Raw genomic sequence first — 23,741 nt, forward strand, 5'->3', positions numbered from 1 at the left:
CGAATAAGTAAATAATATAAATTACTTAAAATATTTAATTTATTTTTAATTGAAATTAAAATTTTCTTGTTTTTATTAAAAAATAGTCTATTATTTTAAAATCATAAACATAATAATATTAAAAGATTTATAGAAGATTAGTATTTTCTTTCTTTTAATATTTGTTTTAGTTTAACTATAGTAATAGTTAGAATTAGTTTTTAAAAATTGTTAGATGAGTTTAGTGAAGTTATAACTTGTAATAAGTAGTGCAAAGTTTGATCCATTCAAGTCAGGTAGACTACATACAAAGTTAATAGTGATCATTACTATTTAAAACTATACATTATTGTTTGAGTCTTAAATATATTACTATTAGGTTTGAAAATAAAATAAATCAAGTAATCTAAGTAACTCATGAGTATATATTTAAAAATAAATGGTACTTGGCAATTAGCATTGTATAATTCTTACGCTCTATCTATTAATATAAAGAAGACCCTATGTATAGGAACCTTTAGTGTGAGTTTGTAACATTACAGATCGCTATCTCAATTTTTAGTTTGTGGTTGTTGAATTTATCGAATAAGCTGCGAGTTTTTTAACTGTGTGATTTTGAGTTCAACCTTCATTGCGAGAAATGAACTATTAAAAGGGATTCCATTTTATTTCAGACTCTCGATTCTTAAAATATGTTGTTTAAATCATAAAAACAAAGTTTTTAATCTCTTTGTAACAGATACATGTGTCACATCGGATTCCAGTGGTGTAGGGATGCCATGTAATTGTAGCTGTGACATTCAAATAAGTTACAATGTAAACTGATAGTCTTGTTACCTTAACCTCGTGGAGTGATATCTATTTCGGTAGTAGCACTGTAGCAGCATGTGGATGGGAGTCTATAGCATTGGTTCATTTTGATTATGCTTATTCTCCACCCAAACATGTTTGAACTATGCATGACTGAATATATCATTATGCTGTATTCATAAATGTTATTGTTATACACTTCAATTGTTGTACATGTGTAGATGTTATAAACCTTATATGTGTTGTTATTACGAAAATAGTTTTGTATCCCTCGGACGTAGTGAGCCTCACTGCCTCTATATCAAGCTTTTAACGTAGTCTGTTTGATTCATTATTGGTCTCCCATTTAGTTGCTTGCACTATAATGGTTGGAGATGATCTATGCCTCACTCTCAAGGATTTTCTTTGTTTCTTTTCAGTTTATTCCGATGTGTTTTGTAAATCAATGTTTCAATGTAACCATTTAACCAATGTCCAATTTAAGGTTTTTGATATTAATATATATATATATATATATAATCTATAAAGATATATTCATCCGGTCATATATTGATCATAACAAATGCTAAATGACAATTCAATTATCAAGAGTACATCAGTAGAAGAAAAAATAACAATTCTCAAAATACAAATAAAAAAAAACATTACAGAGAGCTAATATTTCACCTATTTCCTTAATCAAAAGTCTGGCTTCTTATGCTGGAAGCACACAAACAGCTGGAGTTGGATACAGAGCAGTTTAGATGTCAAACTGCTGATAAAAACATGAAAGAGTCAAAACAATGTGAAGACAAAAAGCTTCGAGATAATATTCACAACCCTCAACTTCAAGCTATCTAGGTGCTCAGTTCTTGTAAAATTTAAATACTATTATCTTAGCTTGTCATCTTCTCTCCTAAGCTTCCCCACCAATTGAGAATATAGGTGATTCAATCTTGCAAAAGCTTCCTCAGAGTTTTTTTTTGTCTCATATAGACTGAAAGGAAGAAATATGGTAATAGAACATGTGTCAATACACTTCTTAAAGTGTCAAAATACAAATTAATTGTAGACAAAAGGTTTGAAAGATGAAGAACAATAAGATTGATCTTAAGTTTAACTTTTCTCTTACATTCTCTTGTACAAAAGAATTCAAGGTTTTCTTTGGGGCTGCGGCAGTTTACGGGCTGCGGCAGATTTCAACGAAAAAATTGATTGTGTGATTGTTCAAAAGAATTAAAAACTCACATGATTAGTAAGCCACGCTCTATCTCCATATCACGCGCAGTTGAAGCAGCTCGAGGCCTAGCTGCAGCCAAAGCTTCATGAAGACACCTAACTGATTCCTTTCAAAAAGTCTTTCAAGCTGTTTCACAAAGATGCGTGTCAAACAAAATGCACATATCTTTAACAGCAATTTCTTTCAGATATGTGGATCAAACAGAATGCACAAAAAGACTACTGATATACCATATCGTGTTCCCAATAAAAGCTGATGCACCAGGCGGTTGCAGACATAATTGATAAGGATCATGCCCTTCACTCTGTCAAACAATAACTCGAGTGAGATTCAAGTCCTAACCTTACTTTATTCTAAAAAGTGAATATAGTATCCTTAGACCAAAAAACACACCTGTAACTTTGCAAGCCAAGCAATGGGATTAATGTCAGAATCCATTATAATCCTGCTGTTGCGAGCAAACACACCCTATTTTTGCAAACACAAAACATCAGTTAAGCTAGAAAACATAACATTGCAAGATAGATACAGACATTGGTCACCAAACTACCTTGCTAAGAGATGAACTTTTATGTTTAATCATCTCCAAGGCCTTCTCTACAGCAGGGTAATACACTCCTTTTGTAAGAACATGATTCTAGCTAAGAACATATACTCCTAGAGACTCCCTTCGTAACCTCATCACAACAGAAGAAACCTAACACAACAAAGTTCTCGTTAATGTAAAGACCATTCAATAATTTAAAAGCAGAATTTGTTCTATGTCATACCTGAAGCATAGTCTTCTAAAGTGCTTCAATAGCATTCTCCAGTGTCCAAGACAGTTCATTGTCCCAAGCAAGAGCTGCAGCAAACATTGAGCTTCCACCAAACTCATTAAACTCAACCTGCGTTTGCATCAACCAATTTACACGAAGCATACATATTAGTCAAAAAATTCTTCTCCTCCAGAAAATCAGTTCAAAGATTCAAACTTTAAGGTACCTGAGGCACAACAAAGTAAAATGCAACAAAGAGTTCCCATTCCACAGAGATCTCTTGCCGTTAGGATCCAACCAGACAAAAATCAGAGGTGACGTAGATGACAGAAACCTTCAAAATTGTTAACCACTCAACAATCAGACTACTGAGAAGCGAAGAAATCGTAAATATTATTACTTTACCTTCAGATGGATCTCCAGTCATTGTGAGATAATGGATTAAGGTCGCGGAAGAACACTGCAGAACCGATACCGGTGACGCTAACCAGATCACGATCTTATGAGCCTCTGTTACTGTTCGCATTCACGTTGGCCAGTCGAGAAGCTGATCGGGACGGCCAACGTCGATACAGAAAGAAAAGAAGCAGCAAGGCCGAATCTCGATTTGATCCTGAAGCCAATCAATTGTTCCAGAGCCCATTTAGTTCAACTGGTAACGTTTCCTGTTCTGAGGAAGAAGATGGAAGAGCGATTTAGAAAACCTAGGTTCTGTAGAGGGGAAAAAGAAGAACACGTACGGGATTAACATCTAACTGAAGTAAACATGAAGCCCATAAAAAAATAAAAGCCCAATCGAAATGCACACTGATTAAATGAAACGCAAAGTTTCAAGGAAGAGGGACACGTGTCGACTTCTGGTGACAGTATTATCTTACGTGGCAAGAGGAGAAGAGAGTCCCTCTCTACTTTATGTTATTAGATTATTGATACGTACGTACGTAAAGTTTGAAACATACAAACGAAGGGTATTGATAGTTTTTAAGAGTTTCATGTCTTCCGTCAGTATAGTGAGTGAATAGGACCAAGAAAGAAACATACATTTATGTCACACAGAGTCGCAGACTCGCAAATAACATGAAAAATATATATAGTTACGACTAATTTGTACATGAAGTATGGTCTCAAGGTGACCATTACGCCAAGGTCAATTGAAGAGAAGAAACTAGAGTCATGTTCCATGTAGAAATCATTGTAGAATCCAGTACCTTTTAGAGGAACTCAGATTTGATGACTAAACGAGCAGTTTAACACATCTTTGACCTTTACAATACTTTGTTTTGGAGCAACTAATCTTCAGAATATATCTTATACTAATCCATTTATCATTCATACCAATCTCATTTTAACACATGAGTAAAAAAATGGTGTCATGCTCTTCTCCAAGCTAATTGACCTATCAAGAACGTTGCATTCATTTTCGCTGCAATACGCCAATAGGCCCAAATACTATTTGGCAATATATTTCGGATTAATGACCTAAGTGCACTCACATCCGCATTGAGTGATTTTGTTTTAAAATACTACTCTCTCCTGTTTTTCAATTATCGGTAAAATTTTCATTTAAAAATAATTGTTGTTTTATAATTTTAATATAAAATTATGAACAATATTTTTCAATTTATTTTTCTATTGGTTGAATTATGGTTAGATGTATATATAATGTTGTTTTTATTTTGAAAATATGCAAAATTAAATATATTTTTAATCCATGTGCATAAACATAAGATGACAAATAAAATGAAACGGAGGGAATAATATATTTGGTGAGATGACTTGTATGTTAATTTGGTTTCACTTATGTTTTCAATATAATGAACATCAAAAAAAGAGTTTATAACTAACCATATGGTTATGTGACCAAAGACATGAGCGAAAATTTTGCATTTATAGGAGCATTCCTTTGCGCTTGCTGCGCATATTGCAACACACAAATTGCATTGTCAGTACTAACCTACACCTTTCGTGTCTGACAAGAAACTTTTATCTTCTTGAAATATACCAACTTACCAGAGCTAACTGTCTCCAAGAAGACAGCCACAAAAGTGGTGTTCTTAAGCCAAAACATAAAACGCATGAAAACTAATTTCCTCATATACTCTTTCAGTCATTTCACTTTCACATCAAACAACAACTTCACTAGATAGAGAGAGCTTAGAATGTCTGAAGCCTCTTCCATGTCCTTAACAGAGAGAATTTACAATCACCTTTGTCTCTTCGATGTCTCTCTCGCGTTGTTAGGACTCTTCGTTTTCTGTTGCGTGCGTGAGAAGTTAGCCAAGAATCCAGGTCCAACGACATGGCCAGTGTTCGGAGTCACTCCAGAGTTCTTCTTTAACAGGAACGATGTCTACGGTTGGGTCACAAGGTGTTTAAAAACATGTCGAGGTACTTTCCTTTACCGCGGAATCTGGCTCGGTGGTTCTTACGGAGCAGTGACTTGCGTACCCGCTAACGTCGAGTACATGCTCAAGACCAACTTCAAGAACTTCCCCAAAGGCGTCTTCTTCAACGAAAGATTCAACGATCTCCTCGAGGACGGTATCTTTAACGCCGATCACGATTCTTGGAAGGAGCAAAGACGGATCATCATAACCGAGATGCATTCGACTCGGTTTGTGGAGCATTCTTTTCAGACAACGCAGGATCTGGTGAGGGAGAAGCTGTTGAATGTGATGGAGAGTTTTGAAAAGTCACAAGAGGCTTTTGATCTTCAAGATGTGCTCTTGCGTTTGACGTTTGACAACATCTGCATCGCTGGTCTTGGCGATAACCCTGGAACACTTGGTTCTGATCTTCCTATTGTCCCATTTGCTAAAGCGTTTGAAGAAGCAACGGAGTCTACTCTTTTTAGGTTCATGATTCCTCCTTTTGTGTGGAAGACTATGAGGTTCTTGGACGTTGGGTATGAGAAAGGTCTGAGGAAAGCTGTTGAGGTGGTTCATGAGTTTGTAGACAAGATGGTCGTGGAGCGTATCTGCAAGCTCAAGGAGGAAAGAACGTTAGGGAACAGATCAGATGTACTCTCGAGAATCATCGAGATAGAAAGTCATCATCACAAGAAGAGTGATGAGAAAGATCCTTCCATAGTTAAATTCTTCAGACAGTTCTGCACTAGTTTCATCTTAGCTGGGAGAGACACGAGTTCAGTTGCACTAACATGGTTCTTTTGGGTGATACAGAGACACCCTGAAGTTGAAAACAAAATCATCAGCGAGGTCAGGGAGATTTTGAGACAGAGAGGAGACCATCGAACTAGTCTCTTCACGGTCAAGGAGCTTAACGACATGGTGTATCTACAAGCAGCACTCTCGGAGACCATGAGGCTTTACCCTCCAATCCCTATGGAGATGAAACAAGCCACTGAAGACGATGTTTTCCCTGATGGGACGTTTCTAAGTAAAGGCTCGCGAGTTTACTTTGCGATTTACGCTATGGGAAGGATGGAATCAATATGGGGGAAAGACTGTGAGGTGTTTAGACCAGAGAGATGGATACAAGCAGGGAGTTTCGTGAGTGATGACCAGTTTAAATACGTTGTGTTTAATGCTGGCCCAAGGCTTTGTTTAGGGAAGACATTTGCTTACTTGCAGATGAAGACAGTAGCTGCTTCTGTATTGTTGAGGTACTCGGTGAAGGTTGATCCAGATCATGTTGTTGTCCCTAGAGTAACGACGACTTTGTACATGAAGCATGGTCTCAAGGTGACAATCTCGCCAAGGTCGCTGGAAGAGAAAAGGTAAATATTCCACGTGGCATATCATGGAGATGTTACTAGTCATGTTCAATGTATAATCATTGCAAAAGATAACACTTGTAGAGGAAATTGACCTTCTTCTATAGTATCAAAAACCGCAATGTAACAATTTCAACTTCACTTTATATATTTTCATTAATGCAATTTTTCTGTTTAATAATTCGAGATGATTTTTTTATAGAAATAACAATGATATATTAAGAAATGAAATTTTACAAGAGATATTCTAACATTTTCTTGATTATTTTCTAATCTTAATTAATTTTCTAATAGTTTACTAGTCATATTATTAAGAGCTTTACAGCAAATCCGATTTGGGAGACAAATTCTCGAACTGTTTGTACAGTCTCGAACCCTTCAATGGCCTTGTGGCTTTAATGATAGTGAACCATTGGCTCATTGGCTCACACGAACTGTCCTTACTCAGACACTTGCAGGCATTAGCCAGAACATTGTCGTCTGCGTCCACGTCAAGGCAAACAGAAGTGTTGTTACTTGTTGTGGAAGCTAAGTGCATCTTAGATGCCGAGATAGTCTGCCATATTGAACCGGGACTTGAACAATCCATCTTAGTCATCGTAACCCTGTTTCCTGGTCCGTTGCTCTGTAAACACAAAGACTGGTCTTTGCTTCGTAGTGTTTGCTTAGTGTAGCTCCATGGTTCGGAACTGTTGCATGGACCAAGAGTAAGCATTGTCGTGTCATTGAGAGACCGAACTAGGCAGAGTCCGGTATATGGATGGAAAACCAGATTGTAAGCATCAGTTGAAGGCCCCGGTCCTAGTAAACCAAATCGAACCAAAAATAAATAAATTAGTGACTGAAGCAAATCTTGATTAAGCTTCTAGAAACTTTTGCGATTTATGTAAGCACCTTGAAGCTGAGATTGAAGAAGAGTGATCTTTTGCAAGAAACTCGAGTTTCTAACGCTAATCCAATCCGAATCCAGCACACCATAATACTCAACCAAACCGACCTTGCCTTCTCTTAAGTAATAACTTCCGGTTAGGGCCCATAGCGACCAATCAACATCATTACCAGCCGCCCAACCACTTACACATCCGAAATAGCGATTATCATCGGCGTTTCCTCCTCTTTCGTCTATACCAAACTCGCTGAGGAACAGGGGAAAGCCTTTGTTGAGGAGAAACTCGCCACCGTTTTTTATCCGGTTAAGAACCTGACCGCAGATATCGTTAGGGTTGTTGGTCGCCCAGTTTCCGTCACTGAAAGAATACCAATGGAGCTCGAACACGAGTTTTTTGGTGAATGATAGTTTTACGGGTCGTGACCTGACGAAAGAGAGATCGGCGTCGAAACTGAGACCGGACAGGATTACAAGTACGTTCTTGTTTGCTGCATGAACTGCTTCCGCTCCTTGTTGCATATACCTACGTACATGGATAGGAAAACATTCGTTTTATTTTAATTAATAAATTATAACGAAGAGTACAATGAAAACAACTTCCGTTTGTTCAAGGTCAACTTTCAACCTAAAACTTTGATTGTTATAACAAACTCTTAAATCATTGACGAATCCAAGAAAATTAACAAACATGCATTTTCTGTATATATGCCTAATTAATTAGTTTCTTACTAACGTACTGTATTTTAGGAACGTTAGACATTATACATTTTGTTTATAAATAAATAAAAAATAAAAAAGGATACACTTTATTAAAGAGTTTTAATTGTTAAACTATTAAATTAAATTTTAATGTAATACATAATATATGCTTGGGCTAAAAAATAGTAACCTTACTTGAACCAGTCGTCCGCGTTTTGTTTAGGCCCTCTAAGTTCATTCCTTAGACTCATGCCAACGACATTAGAGACGCCATCGAACGTCGCCGCCATTTTACTCAAAGCGGCGGTCCATTCGGTGGGATCGAAGAACTTGTCACCGAAAAAACCGTTTCCGTCGTTGTTGGCGCAGCACCACCCTGGTTTGGTTAGGTGGTTGTCTAATATAACCATCACATCATTGTTTCCTAATGTAGTAACCACCATCTGCCCAAAAGAAAAATAAGCTTATATATATATCATCATCATCGACATTTCATTTTCACTTTTCTATAATAGGATTGCGGTTTCGGTTAACATTGGTCATTTTTAGATAAATCACGGGGTTTTTAATATTTCCATGGCATGTGATCGTTCCATTATGTTTATTTAGACTGGCCATCTTACAACCAAAATTTTGACATTTTTAGAAAATTTATAACATAACTAATTAGTATGATATCCGTATGACAAATAATATACTGTATACGAAAATAGCTTTGATATAAAATACTAATGCTTATTTGCAAAGTTTGGTTGGAAGCGTGATGATACATGTATGATATGCAACTTAGTATATGAGAATAAAGATTTATGATCATATATAGAAAGAAAAAACCTATGTGTTGTGAAATTTAGATTCGGAACAATACTAATGTTTTGTAATTTCAAGAACCTTAGTCGCTTTGTAATCTGATCTCTAAACGAGAATTTGAAAATCAGGTACAAAGGCTCAATCCTTCACTAAATAACTAACCAACTTTTGGGTACGAATATGATTCATATCGATTATAAATGCATTTTGCATTATACACCCTTTAAGAATAGAACAAGTCCATGAGAATATAATTAGCTCATGTGGCAGAAAAGGCAAAAGGCCAAACAACCGTCACGAGTGTTATGTGTTCTTAAGTTACACATTAACTTCATTTACCCACTACCAAACATTTTTTAATTAAGAAATTGACGATTGACATATTTCAGCATACACCTGATTCCTGGAATTTTTGTTTAATAACAATTCCCAACCAAACCCCAACAAGATTTGATTGAAGATTTTGTTTATGTAAAGTTTCCCACAAGAGTTGACGTGTTCTTTAGACAGATTGGTACTTCTATAATTTTAATACGTGTTGTTAGTTTGATAAGCAACATTGAAACTTGAAATTCATTCTTCTATCAATGGAAGTTTTAACTATTAAATTAATTGAATTTTTAAAAATTAGTTGAACAGATTCATTTTAATGTATAGATTGTATTTCCCTAAGAGTGTAAAACATAAGCCCATCTACCACCCAATATGCCTTGTTAGTTTTAAAACTTTACAGGTTTCATACAAAGAAACAAAATAAAACAGCAGAAAAGTAGAAAAAGCTATAACACCAAAGCAATATATATATATATAATTTTCTGTAAATTGCCTAACCTTAAATATATATATATATATATATGTATATACTTTCTCTTTGTAGATTATTTAATTTTCAAGATTTAAGGATGCACCCATCTGATGCTTAAGGAAAAAAGTTCATAGGAAAAGAAGAACCCATGCATAGTATTTCATCATATATCTTTTCATTTGAATGGATTGTCAAAATGAAACGATATTTTGTGGAAATGGCTTGTTTATATATTCGAATTTTGTTACAAATTGTCGGTTAATTAGCAAAATATGTTATATGTTCACATGACACATGTAAAAAATTATGTACTGATGGACAGTGTATGCTTATGCATATATACGATATATCTAACATTTGCAATAAATATTCAAGTCATCTTAGTATAAAACCCATACGCTCAGTCAAAAGAAACAAAACGCTTTTCGTTATTTGCATCAGAATTCAATAATCTCGAACACATTAACTGAGCGTATAGGTTTTATAAATAAAAACCTCATATTTATTGTAAAAAACATATAACCGACACAATTTTTGGAAGTGAAAAGATTGGAGATATTATAAGAGTACCTTGAAAGCTTCAATGAGGGAGATATCAATAATGGAGGGGTTGTTAGTTTGGAAGCCAACAATGTCATCTTTAAGACCAAAGCTTTGAAAAGATTGTCTCACTGTGACATTATTAGCCAATGTCTCATTAGTCATCAAATCCAACGCCCAAGTTAACCTAACACAATTGAAACCCATTTCAACTATCTTCCTGGCCACATCGTCCACCGGCTGCTTGCTCAGCCCTTCAGCCACCACGGGCTGGAGGTGCGATGGCCAGTTCACACACGCTAGCTTCACTCGTTGGCCGTTCTCGTCGACAATCCAACGGGAGCTTGTTGAGAGTGGATAAGCCATGTTTGGGACGGTGTTTTGTGCAATGAATGAGAAGAAGAAACAGAAGAATGGGAAAAAACAAAACATGTGTTTTGGCTCTTTTCTCGTCATTGCTTGTATGAAGTTGTGTTTTCTTGTTTCTCTTGTGTGTTGGACAATCATTTTAACAATAGTCTTATTTATAGAGAGGGTTGAGAAGTAAATGTCTCTGTCCTTAAAATTTGTTCTTCCTTTACTGTTCATAAATCATAAATTACAAGTTATGTTTTACCATTTTTTTTACGTTAATATCACTTGGCTTCCTCTCCGTGTTAACTGTAATCAACGTTTGATATATTGGTAATTAAAAATAAGTCTAACATGAGTTTTCTTTAGAGTACCTGAAACGTGAACAGCTGGTGTCAATATCAGAAGTATGAGAAGTCTCGTAAAGCTAAAACTCAACACATTAGAAGATTCTAAATATACATAGCCATCTAGCTATCATGTATACATACTCCCATCAAATATCGTATACTTGAAAATGAAACGTCGCTAACTGTCAAAATACTAGAATGCGTGTAACAGTTCTAACTAAAATCCGTGTGAGCATCTAAAGATAAGATAGCCGTTTCACCCCTGAAAATAGGTCTCGAACAGGCATCTACTTGACCAGTATATCCACCGCACCGTCTTTCAGTTAATTAACTCAAATCAAATATTTGGTAATCGTTCAAACAAAAAAAAAAGTTAGAGAACAACACGTATGAAAGGTCACTTTTGATGATCAAAATTAATGAACCATATTTAGAAGTGTACATATCATTCTTGCGCATATATATGTTATGCTAATTTTCCTGAAGAAATTAATGTTCAATATTTAGAAGGACGATGGCTTTATTTTTGTGCTGTAAATTCATTATATTAGGTGTTTATATGGGTTATCCAAAAAAAAAAAGTGTTTATATGGAAAATTTGGTATATGTGAATATAATAAATCAATGAAGAAAGAACCTCATTTTTTTCAGTAGTAATATTAATAGTTTTTGGAATCAGGAAGACTAGTTAACATCTAGAACGCTTGAGTTTTTCAACATGTATATGTTGGGGAGCTTTGTCAACTCTATAGTTGAAATATGTAATTAATGTCTACGTACAAAACCAAATGCAGTTACCAACTATCTGAATCCATTTACTTATTTAGTTTTTTTTTTCTTTTCAAAAAGTGAAAATGCCATTTATTTATGTTAGCTGTTATACAATTACTTTAGCATTGTACTTTGTATAACCCATTCCCCACTAGATGTACACTTATATAAATTCAAAAAATAGTACAAAGTCGAGATATATAACTTTGAATGCAGTTTAGTTCTATTTCCAAAATAAAATTAGTTTCAACTCAAGTAACTACAGATTTGGCAACACTTTTAGACAAGTTAAGAGAAACTTGAAAGACCGTTAAAGTTTAGCCTACGTCCAAGTAAATTCTCCTTTTCGGTGATTTGCAACACAAGATTCCCTAAAACTAATATTTTTTGGTTTAAAGAAAAAGAAACAATTTTATTAAAATTTGAAAAATCAAAACTTACGTAGATTACTTGAAGTTTGTATGCCTTTCCCTTTATTTTGTCTTAAAAAATAAAAAATAAACCACTCGTTTCTGATTTTCCTTCTTCAATTTTTTTGAAAATTTGATTTAAACCGACCGGTTCTTTATAACCGCCGGTTTTCTTTCTTTGAAACCACATCGCCGGGGTCTAGTTAACGCTTCGTCGCCTCTGGCTCGCTACACCACGGAAAACTTCGAGAGATTGAAGAGGTGCTGAAAGAATCTTAGACTCGGAAGAGTAGAATTAAGGCAAATATCGTCTGCTCTGCACTTGTATCGTCTTCGTTTTAATCAGTGAAGCACAGGTTGTGTTAATGTAGTAAGTTGTATATTTCATCAGTGAGTGGTGGGACCTCGTTGTCCCAGAAGCGTTGATGGAGTAGCATTGACCCTGAGCTTGACTGGAACTTCACATGCCTATTCTCTGAAATGGAGTCTGTTGAAAAGAATCTCAAAGTTTCCTCAGCCTTTCGCTAAGACAACCTTAAGGTGAATATCTCTCTGTGTGCTTGGTTTCATGTTTAGCTTGTTATTGAGTTCTGCATGGGTTTAGGATTGAAATGTATAACTCTCTTTTTTCTTTTTTTTATGTAAACTAAAGTAGAACTCATTCGTTAGTTAATTTAGCTGAAAATTTAGAAAGTAGAAAATGTTTCTCTCATGTTAGAATGGCGTTTATAAAAAAAAAGGCTGGGAAAGAGTGGTGGGGGATTTGTAGTGCGTGTATCAGAAGATGAGATGGGGAGTGATGAAGAAGAAGATTGTAGTCAAATCTGTACAATGGGGAAACGTTTTGCCTGTGATGAGCTATACTTGAGGTGCTTACCATCAACTCTTCCTTGCTAGCGCTTGTTTACGAAAGACTTCTTGAGTGTTGTTTGATCCGTTACTTCTTGTTCATACAGTGATGAATCTGAGTCCTTTTTGATGAGTAACAACATGTGTGATTGTTCTTGTGCAGAGGCTGAAGTAAAAGCTCGTGCAGAGGCTGAAGTATATAATTAAACATCATGTATTGGTCTTCTAAGTAACGTTGCTGTGATTATTCTTTTCTTTTCATTTGGAATATTGAGATCTTATTTCTTGTTGTGCTTGTTATTTATTGGATCAACCTAGGTAAATCAACACAAGGTGCAGAACCCCCAGAACGTGCTTTGACATTGGAGAAGCACAGGTTGAAGAAGCTGGAAGAGTTAGAAGCAGCGACCCAGTCTCTAAAATCACGTTCATATGAGGTATCTCTCCTTTTCTTGTGCTTTTTATCCGTCATATCATACACATTTTCTTTTCTCACAAGTCAAGTCATGTGATTTTTTCCTTTTACAGCAAAAGCAAATAAGGGAAACAAAGGATAATGTAAGGTATAGTTCATGGTAATCTTTTACATTTGGTAGCAGCTCCCTGCCTCTTATAGCGTTTTAAAACAAATTGCAAGGGCCATAAAGCAAATAAGGGCAACAAAGGTATGGTTCATGGTTTCTTCATGACTGTTGTTGTATATATGCCTCTTTTTCGCGTTTTAATGTAGGAGCCTTGATCTTGTTTTTCTTTTGAAAAATGTCAATTTTCAGCATGTGGTACGAAAGATTCAATATAGAGTTGAAGAAGTTTTGTGTAAGCTTTGCCTAGGCGTCTCTTATATAGAGTTTTGTTAATGTTTGTTGATTCTTGCAGATAGTCTCCACTCAAGACCCTTTTGCAGGCAGCTACGTCATCCTTTATGTCACCTCGCAGGTACAAAATCTGAAAACGTTTTCTTGTTTCTGTAGTTAAAACTCTCTTTGCCGTTACTGAATATCATCTATCATTGATGCCCACAGTTTCCACAAGCAATGGATATTGTTCTTTGCTGATTTTTACAAAGCTTGCATTTACACATGTCACAGGTAACTAAATTTCTCTAAAATTACTTTGACCTAATTATTAAGAATTTGTTAATATTTTCTCTGTGATAAATTCAGTCAGGTTGGGACTCAGACGCATATCAACGCCTAGCTTCTACAATGAGACTCTACGGTGCACTTGTCCAGGTTTCTACCTCTTTTTTTTTATTCAACTCTGTCTTGTGAACTACTGTCTCTGTAGTCTGATTCTTAGCAATGTGAGTCTTCTTCTGATGGCAATAACAGACCGATCGATATTCGCGGTGGCAAAGCTCATAACATTCATGGGACTGAAAATGGATGGGCTTGATTTGCCCGGTTCCTTAACAATATCTCAGCCAACAGAGCTACTGCAACAGCCTTAAACGCATTTCTCTAGGTACCAAAAAATAAGTTTAGATTTACAACTACCGGTTCTGAATTGAAAAAATGAGCTTTATATCATAGCTATGGTATATGTTGATATGTGTAGACGGCAGGGTTTGGTCTTCATCAGAGGTACAAATCTCAGTTCTTAAAAGCTGTGAACGTTGTCAGAGAGCATTTCTTGCCAAAGTTGAGGGCGAAAAAGGACGCAGCGAATCTACAGACGATCATAACCGATATAACAGCGTACTTGGATCATGACCAGATGTATCTCAAGGAACCGGTTGGAAGAACTATGGAGACGGATACTTTGTCGTCCAAGATTACTCATGAAGAAGATCAGCACAATCAACATTACCATGGGAACTATTACAGAGGCTATCGTTGATTTGTGTATCATTCGTTAAATAAAACGTATCAATTTTCTTTAGGCTGTTGTAACATATGATCATAATGTTACACCAATATTTGAAAAATCAGTCACAAGAAGCTGAATCAAGGAAACATTATTGTTTAATTACTGAGTATTTTGTTTCAGTTAGAGACCTATGTGAAAAGGTTCTTTGTAAGATTCACCAGGGGTCGTGTCGAAGCATATTCAGACAGTTTCTTGAGTAACAAGTCATTCTCTTCCTCTGATGTAACTGAAAGACGGTCTTCGTGTTAAAGAGTTCGATCAACTGAAGTCACTTTCGAATTCGAATACCAAAGCCGTCGCTTGTTTATTTTATTGTTTGTTTGGAGGGTATGTATTGGTACGGTAACATGCCGGTGGTCTTCAGGACGCCAGCTAACACAGCACGTAGATAAATCAAATAAATGAGATTGAATCAATTTTATATAAATATAGATCCTCGTAATCTATTTTCTATAATACCCGCGTGGACCGACTGTTTATAACTTAGAACTGACGATAAAGCAGTAATAGTATGCTATATAAATAATATGTTGTAAAAGATGTATGCTCTCATTTATATATTTAATAAAGTGATTAGTAGAAATGATTCATATATAAAATTATCATAAAAATTAATATATATAGTATATAATTTATTTTATTTTAAATAATATAGATTTATAATATATAAATATACATTATTCTATGTTTTTGTTATTAAAAATAATGAATCATAAAATTTATATATATTAAATTATATTTTAAATGTGAAATGTTATTTAAAAAATTTCAATATATTTAAATTCTAATTTTATTTTAAAAAATATATTTAATTTTTAGATATAAACATATATTTTTGATATTATTAAATAAAAAAATTAATTATATATAATTATTTTTAATTTTTATAATTTGTTTATGTAAATGTTATACCAAAAACTTCATTTGAGAACATTAAGCAAAGAGCATTTAGAGAGCACTAACATCTTCTAAATGCTTTTTAAAAATTGTTGATCGGATGATAGAGATCATAATGCTTATGCTAATGCTTTTACGTGTAAGTTTTAGACATTCAGAATGTACATTCTTCTTCTTTTTTTGTCAACTGGAATATTTTATATTCCGTCTTACTTACTTAAAAAAGTAATATTTTCTTCTTCATATTTTACAAGTTAATGACTATTGAATGTTGACATTATCCTTCAATGCATTCATTGTACTTTTTGCATAGTTGGTGGAAGTGGACCTATTGTCTATACTCTTCGTTACACCAGCTAATTAGTTAAACTCGGATTGGTCAGATGGTCAGATCGATCCAGACGGTAATCAAGTAAATGTGATTTGCAGCTTGTGTGAAGACAAAATTCAAATACAACGATTGGCTTGAACTTAAAGGTCAGAACAAAAATCTAAACTCTACCCACCTAATATTCACCTAACTAGCTAGTCTACATTTCAAACTTTGCATCCCTATAAAAAAAGGTTAACCTTATAATCACATACCATGCAACAATCCAATGGAGAAGACTTATTATTCATCAGCACTAAATGGCGATGGAAGGATATAAGCTTCAAAGATTCAACGAACATAAAAGATGAATAATCGAATAGAACACTAGTCCAAACAAACGATCTACCAGCAAGTACCGGTGAAAACAAAGAGCAAAATAGCTACCATGCACATGAGGTACGTAGCTGTTTATTCTGCTAACAACGTAAGGCCTTATAAATATATCCCAAAAGTCCCTTTTTCTATTAGTAATGTTTCCCTATTGACGATAACGTGGGCGGCTGAATTACCGAGTGATAATAACGCGTCTGACGTAGGAGATCGTGTTTTGTTTTGGTTAGGGATGACAAAGTCTGCCTTTATCCTCCTAACTAACACAATTAGTTCAAACTTAATTAATTCATTTCTCATGTTCAGATCATGAAAATCTGATTTGACAACCCAATCTTTCAGATATATGATATAATGTTTAATATAAGAAAAAATATTACAAAATCAAAAATACGAAGCCGAGTACAAATACATGTATCTTATTATGGACTATTTGTTTAAGTTATATAAAAGCGAAACAAGCTCAAGAGTTGACTTCTTACTGATAATGAGCGATCCTGTTTCTTCCAGGTCCATGTCTTTGATAGTCTTCCCTTCAGGCACTGCCCAATCAAAGAAGTAGAGCAAATTTAGCAGTCCCAACTCTACGGTAGCTATTCCCATATTCATCCCGGGACATATTCTCCGACCAGAACCAAACGGCAAAAGCTCAAAGTTCAGTCCCTTGTAATCCACGGAACTGTCGATAAACCTGTCAGGATTGAACTCATCCGGGTTTGACCAAATTTCTGGATCGCGTGCGATCGAGTAAACGTTGATCATCATCTGAGATTTCTTGGGGATGTCGTATCCTTGGATCTTGATATCAGACATGGTCTCTCTCGGGAGCAAGAGTGGAGCTGCTGGATGTAACCTAAACGTCTCTTTGATCACGTGCTTCAAGTAGTGAAGATGGTTTAGGTCATCTGCTGTGAGTCTCTCCTTGTTGTCCCCAAGTGTTGTCCGAATCTCGTGTTGCACTTTCTTCATTATATTAGGGTTTCGGATCAGTTCCGTCATGGCCCATATCATTGTGATGGCGCTTGTGTTTACTCCTGCTAGAAATATGTCCTGATACAGAAAATGCATACACGTAACTAATATTAAATAATGTGGTTTCGGATCCAAACCTACTGGTATTAAAAAGAAAAAAAATCAAGAGCTTAGACTCATATGAGTTCAGATGGTCAGATGGAGAAGACTTACGGAGATGATTCCTTTGAAATGATCTGTGGTGAGCTTGAAAGAATCTCCATCTTGCTCTTGTTTCTTCATCAAACCAACCATCACGTCAACGACATCAGGGTTGTCGGATACTGTTCTTCCAGGCTTAAGATGAGCATCGAGTATGTTCTGGAAGAAAGTGTCTAGCTCCGAGAAAACATTGTTCAGTGTCTTGTTCTGTCCGGACACTCGGTCGAGGATCCAACCCACTCCAGGGAAAAAATCAGAGAATGCAATACCATCAACGAGCAACTCAAACTTGTGAACTAGATCCGCAGCGTTGTCCTCATCCACGAACTCGCATTTGTGGATATCTATCCCAAACGCGAGCCTACAGATAATACTCGCAACGAGCGCGAAAAGGGTCTTCTTCAGATTCACAGGGGAACGTGTCAGAGCCGCTTCGGTTAGTTTCTTGACCAACACGTTATTCTCTTCCTCTCTGATGTAACCGAACGACTGAAACTTTTTCATGTTCAAAAGCTCAACGACCACGAGCTTCCTCAGCGCTTTCCATTCCTCACCGTAAGGAGCGAACCCTATGTCTTTGAAGTTGTAAGAGATCATTCTTGTCGCGACGGTTTCTGGTCGGCTGCAACATTCGAGATCTTGGGTCTTGAGAGCTTCTTCTGCTCCTTCTCTAGATGAGATCACGACCACGGGGACGGATCCGAAACGGAGAAGCATCACTGGTCCGTATGTTTTGGAGAGGTTTGTAAAACACGTGTGAGGCTGTCCTTTGAGGTTGTGCAAGTTTCCGATGATCGGAAGTGTCTTGGGACCAGGTGGAAGTTTCCATTTTGAGGGTTTGTGTTTCTTTGCTATGATGAAGAAGGAAACTACAAAGATAGCTAAAGGAAAGAGGAAGTAGATGAACGTTGACATTGTTTGCTACTCTGTTTCTTCTTACTTCTCTCTTGTGTATTGGATGAAGAACTGAGCTTAGATCAACCGATATATATATAGACAATTATTTGAGAAAACGTGTTATATAGACAATTTTTTTTTTTAATAATTGTCTATATATATATCGGTTGAATAATCGTTTGATTTGTCTGTATACGTAACTCTTACATTAATCAAGGCTGTTTACGACTCTTACAATGGTCTAGAAAGAAAATGTATTTTTATTTATTTATGGGAGACTTGTAATTAATAAAATAAAAAATAAGTCTATCCTATTTTGTGGTAGATATCGATATTTTTTATAATATCATCTGCTAATCATGATTATCATAAAAATACACAAACTACTAAGATTAAATATTAATCTTTAGTAAAAGTTTATATAAGCTCTGAAAACAAACAATGTCCACACTGGTGGTATGGTGTGGTATGCATGTAATATCTACTAAAAATTAATATGCTTGTAAACGATGGTAGAATTTTTGTTTAAATGATTAATAGAATAATTAGAAATTAGTTGGTATAACTTAGCAGACTAGTCAAATTATTTATGCCAAATAGCTTCCAGAAATTAACAAAAAGCTATATATAGATTAGTGGTTTGAACTAATGTCATTTCATCACCCCCATGTCAAACCTGATAAAATGTACGTCATAAAATTTCTCAAAATTGTATTAGAATAAATTATAATATAAATAACATAGACAGTAACAACAAACAATTAAAAACACTAGAAAAATATTAGAACCGTCAATTTATAATCCACCATTCCAAAATTCAGCCACACGGTTTAGGCAGTCCAAATGGTGACATCTAGCCACGCCATTCAACAAATCCATATACTTCCCAAACTTATGTCATCATTTAGATTTGTATGTGAAAGACTTAGATAGATAATATAAAATTACAAAATCTGTTTTTGCTTTGAAAACTATAATCTCAAGTGATTCTAGTAACCAAGGTAGGTTTGGTCTTACAATAATACACCCACAATGCAATATCAAATACATTATATTATGGACTCAATGCTTCACCAGCTATTCATTTATAAAGAAGTCTAATGTCACCATTTAGATTTGTATGTGAAAGACTTAGATAATAGCAAAATACAAAATCCATTTTTGCTTTGAAAATTATAATCTCAAGTGATTCTAGTAACCAAGGTAATGGTTTGGTCTTAGACTTTTAGAATAATACAACACAAAATGCATACAATATCAAATACATTATCTTATTGACTAAATGTTTCAACAGCATTTCAGTTAGGATGAAGTGGAACAAGCTCAAGGCTGACTTTCTTGCCGATAACAATAGCCCCTGCTTCTTCCAAGTCAATGTCCTTCACCGTCTTACCTTCAGGCAACGCCCAATCAAAGAAGTAGAGCAAGTTTAACAAACCCAATTCCACAGTAGCAACCCCCATTGTCATCCCAGGACAGATTCTCCGACCAGAACCAAACGGCAAAAGCTCAAAGTTCAGTCCCCTGTAATCTACAGACATGTCTAGAAACCTGTCAGGGTTGAACTCATCCGGGTTAGTCCATAGTTTTGGGTCACGTGCGATCGAGTAAACGTTGACCATGATCTGTGTTTTCGCCGGGATGTCATAGCCTTGGATCTTGATGTTAGACAACGTCTCTCTTGGCAGCAAAAGTGGAGCTGCTGGATGTAACCTGAATAACTCCTTCACCATGAGCTTGAAGTAGTGAAGCTTGTTGACATCTTCTTCTGTAACTTTCTCCTTCTTGTCCCCAAGTGTTGTCCGTATCTCCTTTTGCACCTTCTTCATCACTCTAGGGTTCCTGATCAGCTCGGTCATTCCCCATATCAAAGTCATCGCACTTGTGTTCACTCCCGCAAGAAAAATGTCCTGACATAACACAGATAAAACAACTTAACCACTGTATAAATAAAAAAAGACTTAAAAGCTTCATAACAGTTAAAACTGCACCGCACCCTAATAAATAGTAACAAATTTTTTTTACATATACATGTTTTTGCTACTATTAGAATCCGATGTTACCATTTAGATAGCATGACTAAACCCGGTCTCTTAACCGAGATTCTTAACTCATGATTTGACATTTTTTTTACACTTTTCGGCTAAGAGACCGTTCTTATATTTCTTACTTAAGAGACGGTTCTTAGTTTTTCTTAGTTAAGAACCGTGTTTTAACCGAAACTAAGAACCCAGTTAAAAGACTGGGTTAATTATGGTCTTAAGTCTACAAATAGAGTTTAGAAGATTACTGAGATGATTCCTTTGAGATGATCCGTTGTGAGTTTGAAAGAGTCTCCATCTCTCTCTTGCTTCTTCATCATATCAATCATCACATCGACTACATCTGGACTGTCAAGCACCGTTCTCCCAGGCCTTAGATGATCATCGAGAATGTTTTGGAAGAAAGCGTCAAGCTCCGAGAAAACACTGTTCAGCTTCTTGTTCTGTCCCGTGATCTTGTCCAAAACCCAACCGGTTCCTCCAGGGAAGAAATCAGAAAACGCAGAGCTCGCAAGAACCATCTCAGACTTTTGAACAAGCTCTGCGATACTATCCTCGTCGATGAACTCACACTTATGAAGATCCTGTCCGAACGCGAGCCTACACACTATACTCGCTACTAATGTGAAAAGCGTCTTCTTAAGATTCACAGGGAAACGTGTCGAAGCACATTCAGAGAGCTTTTTAACCAACAGATCGTTTTCTTCTTCTCTTATATACCTGAACGACTGAATCTTCTTCGTGCTGAAGATCTCCACCACAGAGAGCTTCCGCAGGGCCTTCCATTCTTCACCGTATGGAGCAAAGCCTATGTCTTTGAAGTTGTAAGAGACAGTTCTGCTCGAAACTGTCTCTGGTCGGCTGCAACATTCAAGATCTAGCGTCTTGAGGACTTCCTCGGCTGCTTCTTTTGACGTGATCACCACCATACGCACGAACCCGAACTTGAGAAGCATCACTGGACCGTACGTTTGGGAAAGGTCTCGAAGACAGAGATGAAGCATTCCTTGGAGGTTGTGTAAGTTTCCGATGATGGGAAGCTTCTTTGGTCCTGGAGGAAGGTTCCATCTAGAAGAAGGTTTGAGATTTTTCAAGAAGATGAAGAAAATGGGTAAGAGGAAGATGAAACAGAGGAAAGTTGACATTCTTTTCTCTCTTGTGTAGTTTCCAGTGAGAGGAATATAACTTTACAAATTCGAATTGTATAGACAATCAAGTTAGTGAGTTAATACGAGTGGTTGTGTCGTTTTCTCTGAATCAGACAACAACGTGTTTGCATCGATTGATTCAAAATCGCTTTTATGGGGGTAGTAGTAGTAGTGGATGGCTGGACGCATATAATATATTTGTCTCCAACAATCATCAAATCTTATCAACGATATGGACGTACGATTTGATTTTAATATCATTTCTTTTAATAACTTTTTTTAATCACGAGACATTTAACTATTTACGTTGATTGCTTTAACTGGAAAGAAAACAAGATTACATATCTGCCCCACAAAGGCACTTTAGACTTAGCTAGTGCACAAATCAAATTACACAATCAAAATTTCAGTGGCGTAGAACTTGAACGAGGTTAAGAGCAAGTTCATTATTTGTAAAACGATTAAATAAAGAAACCAAAACTCTTACGTGTTGCAGAGGTTATATGGATTCGTGTAAATCTTGAATATTGTCACCAGAAAATGCAAACCCAATCTTTGATAACAAATGACCCAAGGCTTCATTTTTTTTTGAAACACATTCAAATTAATAACCATCATCAAAGTTAGGTGTTGGCCATTAAAGACTCAACCATAACAAGCCCCTGTTTTGCTAACCCATCAGCAACAGAGTTTTTTTCTCTAGAAATCCAAACAAACTCAATAGCTTCAAAACGAAAAGAGTAGTCTAGGATGTCGGCAACGATGCCGTAGATCTCCAAGGGGACTTCATTCCCATTGAGCGCTTTGATTAGTTGATCAGAGTCAGCTTCGCATCTCATTCTCTTATGACCCAGAATCCAGCTTTCCTTAACTGCTTGTCTCATCGCCATGGCTTCGGCAACTAGCGCTGAGTTCACCGACGAGTCTGATGAAAAACTCGCCACCTCCTCCCCTTCTCTTCTGATTGTCCAGCCGAGTCCAGCCAGTTGTGATGCAGCTCTCCATGCTGCATCGGACCGCATCAGAGAACAGTTCAGCGGGATGGGTGTACAACTTGGAATCTTTTTCTGTGACTTTACTGGATGTTCTTGAGCATTTGTCCATTCCTTTGCCATCCGAATTGCCCTGTTGATTGTCTCTTCTTCAGATATCTGTTTATTATTGAAACAGAGACTGTTTCTAGAGATCCAAATTTGCCACAAGATCCATGGCGCCAGGGGTCCCGTCGCTAAACCCGTCGGAGGAAGACAAGCCTTACTACATAGTCTCGCCCATACCTCCGATAAATCTATAAATCCACTCAAGTCCACTGTTGGTGTCACCGGGATGTGTTCCCAGACCTTTTTTGCAAAAGGGCAGTGGAGGAAAAGATGATTTATAGATTCTGGAGCGTTGCAGTGCTTGCATCGTATATCCACATTAACGTTTCTGATCGCCAGTAGCTCTCCCACTGGTATGGCGTTTTGAAAAACTTTCCACAAGAATAGTTTAACTTTCGGTGAGACATTCAAATTCCAGACACTCTTATACCAGTCCATCTCATGTTGGTCGGCTATGAGGATGTTCTCCTGCCCTCTGATTTTGATTGCCGCCTTATAGCCTGTTTTATTTGTGTATTCTCCCGTCTTAGTACCCAACCAAACTCTCTTGTCAGGAGCTCCCGACAGACTAGGCTTAATGGCAACTATCTTCTCTTTCAGATGTGGGAGCATATTTTGAATCTTGTTGTCATCCCATTCGTTGGAGCCTTGTTGGAAAAGATCAGACACTGTCAAATTCATATCTTCTTCTCGCGCTGGGCCTATTGGTCCTTCTTGTTCTGACAGGCTTAGCCACGGCGAGTACCAGATTTTGATGGAGGTTCCGTTTCCCACCACCCATCCCATATTCGAAGATAGTAAGTCTCTGCCTATCAAAACTCCCTGCCATCCATACGAGGAAGAAGTCTTTTTGGAGCACTCCATGAAGCTTTCTTCCACACAATACTTTCCCATAAGGACACGGGTAAGCAAAATGTCCGGATTATTCATAATCCT

At 36.4% G+C, this 23,741-nt stretch overlaps 4 protein-coding genes, 1 long non-coding RNA gene and 1 pseudogene across 10 annotated transcripts; 2 read left to right on the forward strand and 4 right to left on the reverse strand.

Annotated features, from left to right (window-relative positions):
* Positions 1-1,154: 1,154 nt before the first annotated feature.
* Positions 1,155-4,407, reverse strand: LOC103872199 (annotated as a pseudogene).
* LOC103871958 lies at positions 3,902-14,964 on the forward strand. Of its 5 annotated transcripts, XR_004448550.1 has the most exons (8): positions 3,902-3,912; positions 13,149-13,171; positions 13,295-13,539; positions 13,642-13,912; positions 13,999-14,064; positions 14,140-14,208; positions 14,308-14,440; positions 14,534-14,964. It is a non-coding gene; the product is annotated as an uncharacterized LOC103871958 (long non-coding RNA). The 5 variants fall into 5 exon arrangements; XR_004448549.1 differs by having other exon boundaries at positions 13,149-13,539; XR_004448551.1 differs by lacking the exon at positions 3,902-3,912 and having other exon boundaries at positions 11,358-13,413; positions 13,505-13,539.
* LOC103872200 (cytochrome P450 86B1) lies at positions 4,806-6,767 on the forward strand. Its single transcript, XM_009150538.3, has one exon. It carries the CDS (start codon positions 4,926-4,928, stop codon positions 6,507-6,509), a length of 1,584 nt encoding a protein of 527 aa, XP_009148786.1. The 5' UTR covers positions 4,806-4,925; the 3' UTR covers positions 6,510-6,767.
* Positions 6,681-11,065, reverse strand: LOC103871957 (glycosyl hydrolase 5 family protein). The gene is made up of 4 exons (XM_009150295.3): positions 10,276-11,065; positions 8,286-8,533; positions 7,397-7,914; positions 6,681-7,303 (listed from the first exon to the last, which is right to left on the reverse strand). The coding sequence occupies exons 1-4, from the start codon at positions 10,831-10,833 to the stop codon at positions 6,822-6,824; spliced, it is 1,806 nt and encodes a 601-aa protein (XP_009148543.2). The 5' UTR covers positions 10,834-11,065; the 3' UTR covers positions 6,681-6,821.
* A 1,750-nt stretch (positions 14,965-16,714) lies between the features above and the next one.
* LOC103871959 (cytochrome P450 71B7) lies at positions 16,715-19,410 on the reverse strand. Its single transcript, XM_009150297.3, has 2 exons — positions 17,631-19,410; positions 16,715-17,495 (listed from the first exon to the last, which is right to left on the reverse strand). Exons 1-2 carry the CDS (start codon positions 18,531-18,533, stop codon positions 16,875-16,877), a joined length of 1,524 nt encoding a protein of 507 aa, XP_009148545.1. The 5' UTR covers positions 18,534-19,410; the 3' UTR covers positions 16,715-16,874.
* A 241-nt stretch (positions 19,411-19,651) lies between these two features.
* LOC103871960 (cytochrome P450 71B7) lies at positions 19,652-21,754 on the reverse strand. Of its 2 annotated transcripts, XM_018659431.1 has the most exons (3): positions 21,351-21,427; positions 20,806-21,277; positions 19,652-20,425 (listed from the first exon to the last, which is right to left on the reverse strand). In XM_018659431.1, exons 1-3 carry the CDS (start codon positions 21,425-21,427, stop codon positions 19,814-19,816), a joined length of 1,161 nt encoding a protein of 386 aa, XP_018514947.1. In that variant the 3' UTR covers positions 19,652-19,813. The 2 variants fall into 2 exon arrangements, with proteins under 2 accessions (XP_018514947.1, XP_009148546.1); XM_009150298.3 differs by having other exon boundaries at positions 20,806-21,754.
* Positions 21,755-23,741: the final 1,987 nt, after the last annotated feature.

The sequence above is a fragment of the Brassica rapa genome, chromosome A06 (genome assembly GCF_000309985.2).
Source record: "Brassica rapa cultivar Chiifu-401-42 chromosome A06, CAAS_Brap_v3.01, whole genome shotgun sequence".
Taxonomy (NCBI): Eukaryota; Viridiplantae; Streptophyta; class Magnoliopsida; order Brassicales; family Brassicaceae; genus Brassica; species Brassica rapa.

Excerpts from the sequence above, each read along its gene's own strand:
- LOC103872200 (XM_009150538.3), top strand. The coding sequence starts at position 4,926 with ATGTCTGAAGCCTCTTCCATGTCCTTAACAGAGAGAATTTACAATCAC.
- LOC103871957 (XM_009150295.3), bottom strand. The coding sequence starts at position 10,833 with ATGAACAGTAAAGGAAGAACAAATTTTAAGGACAGAGACATTTACTTC. Across the intron at positions 8,534-10,275 it reads CCCTCATTGAAGCTTTCAAG|ATGGTGGTTACTACATTAGG; the intron begins GTACTCTTATAA and ends TCTTTTGGGCAG. Across the intron at positions 7,915-8,285 it reads AACGCGGACGACTGGTTCAA|GTATATGCAACAAGGAGCGG; the intron begins GTAAGGTTACTA and ends CCATGTACGTAG.
- LOC103871959 (XM_009150297.3), bottom strand. The coding sequence starts at position 18,533 with ATGTCAACGTTCATCTACTTCCTCTTTCCTTTAGCTATCTTTGTAGTT. Across the intron at positions 17,496-17,630 it reads ATTTCAAAGGAATCATCTCC|GACATATTTCTAGCAGGAGT; the intron begins GTAAGTCTTCTC and ends TTTCTGTATCAG.
- LOC103871960 (XM_009150298.3), bottom strand. The coding sequence starts at position 21,702 with ATGTCAACTTTCCTCTGTTTCATCTTCCTCTTACCCATTTTCTTCATC. Across the intron at positions 20,426-20,805 it reads ATCTCAAAGGAATCATCTCA|GACATTTTTCTTGCGGGAGT; the intron begins GTAATCTTCTAA and ends GTGTTATGTCAG.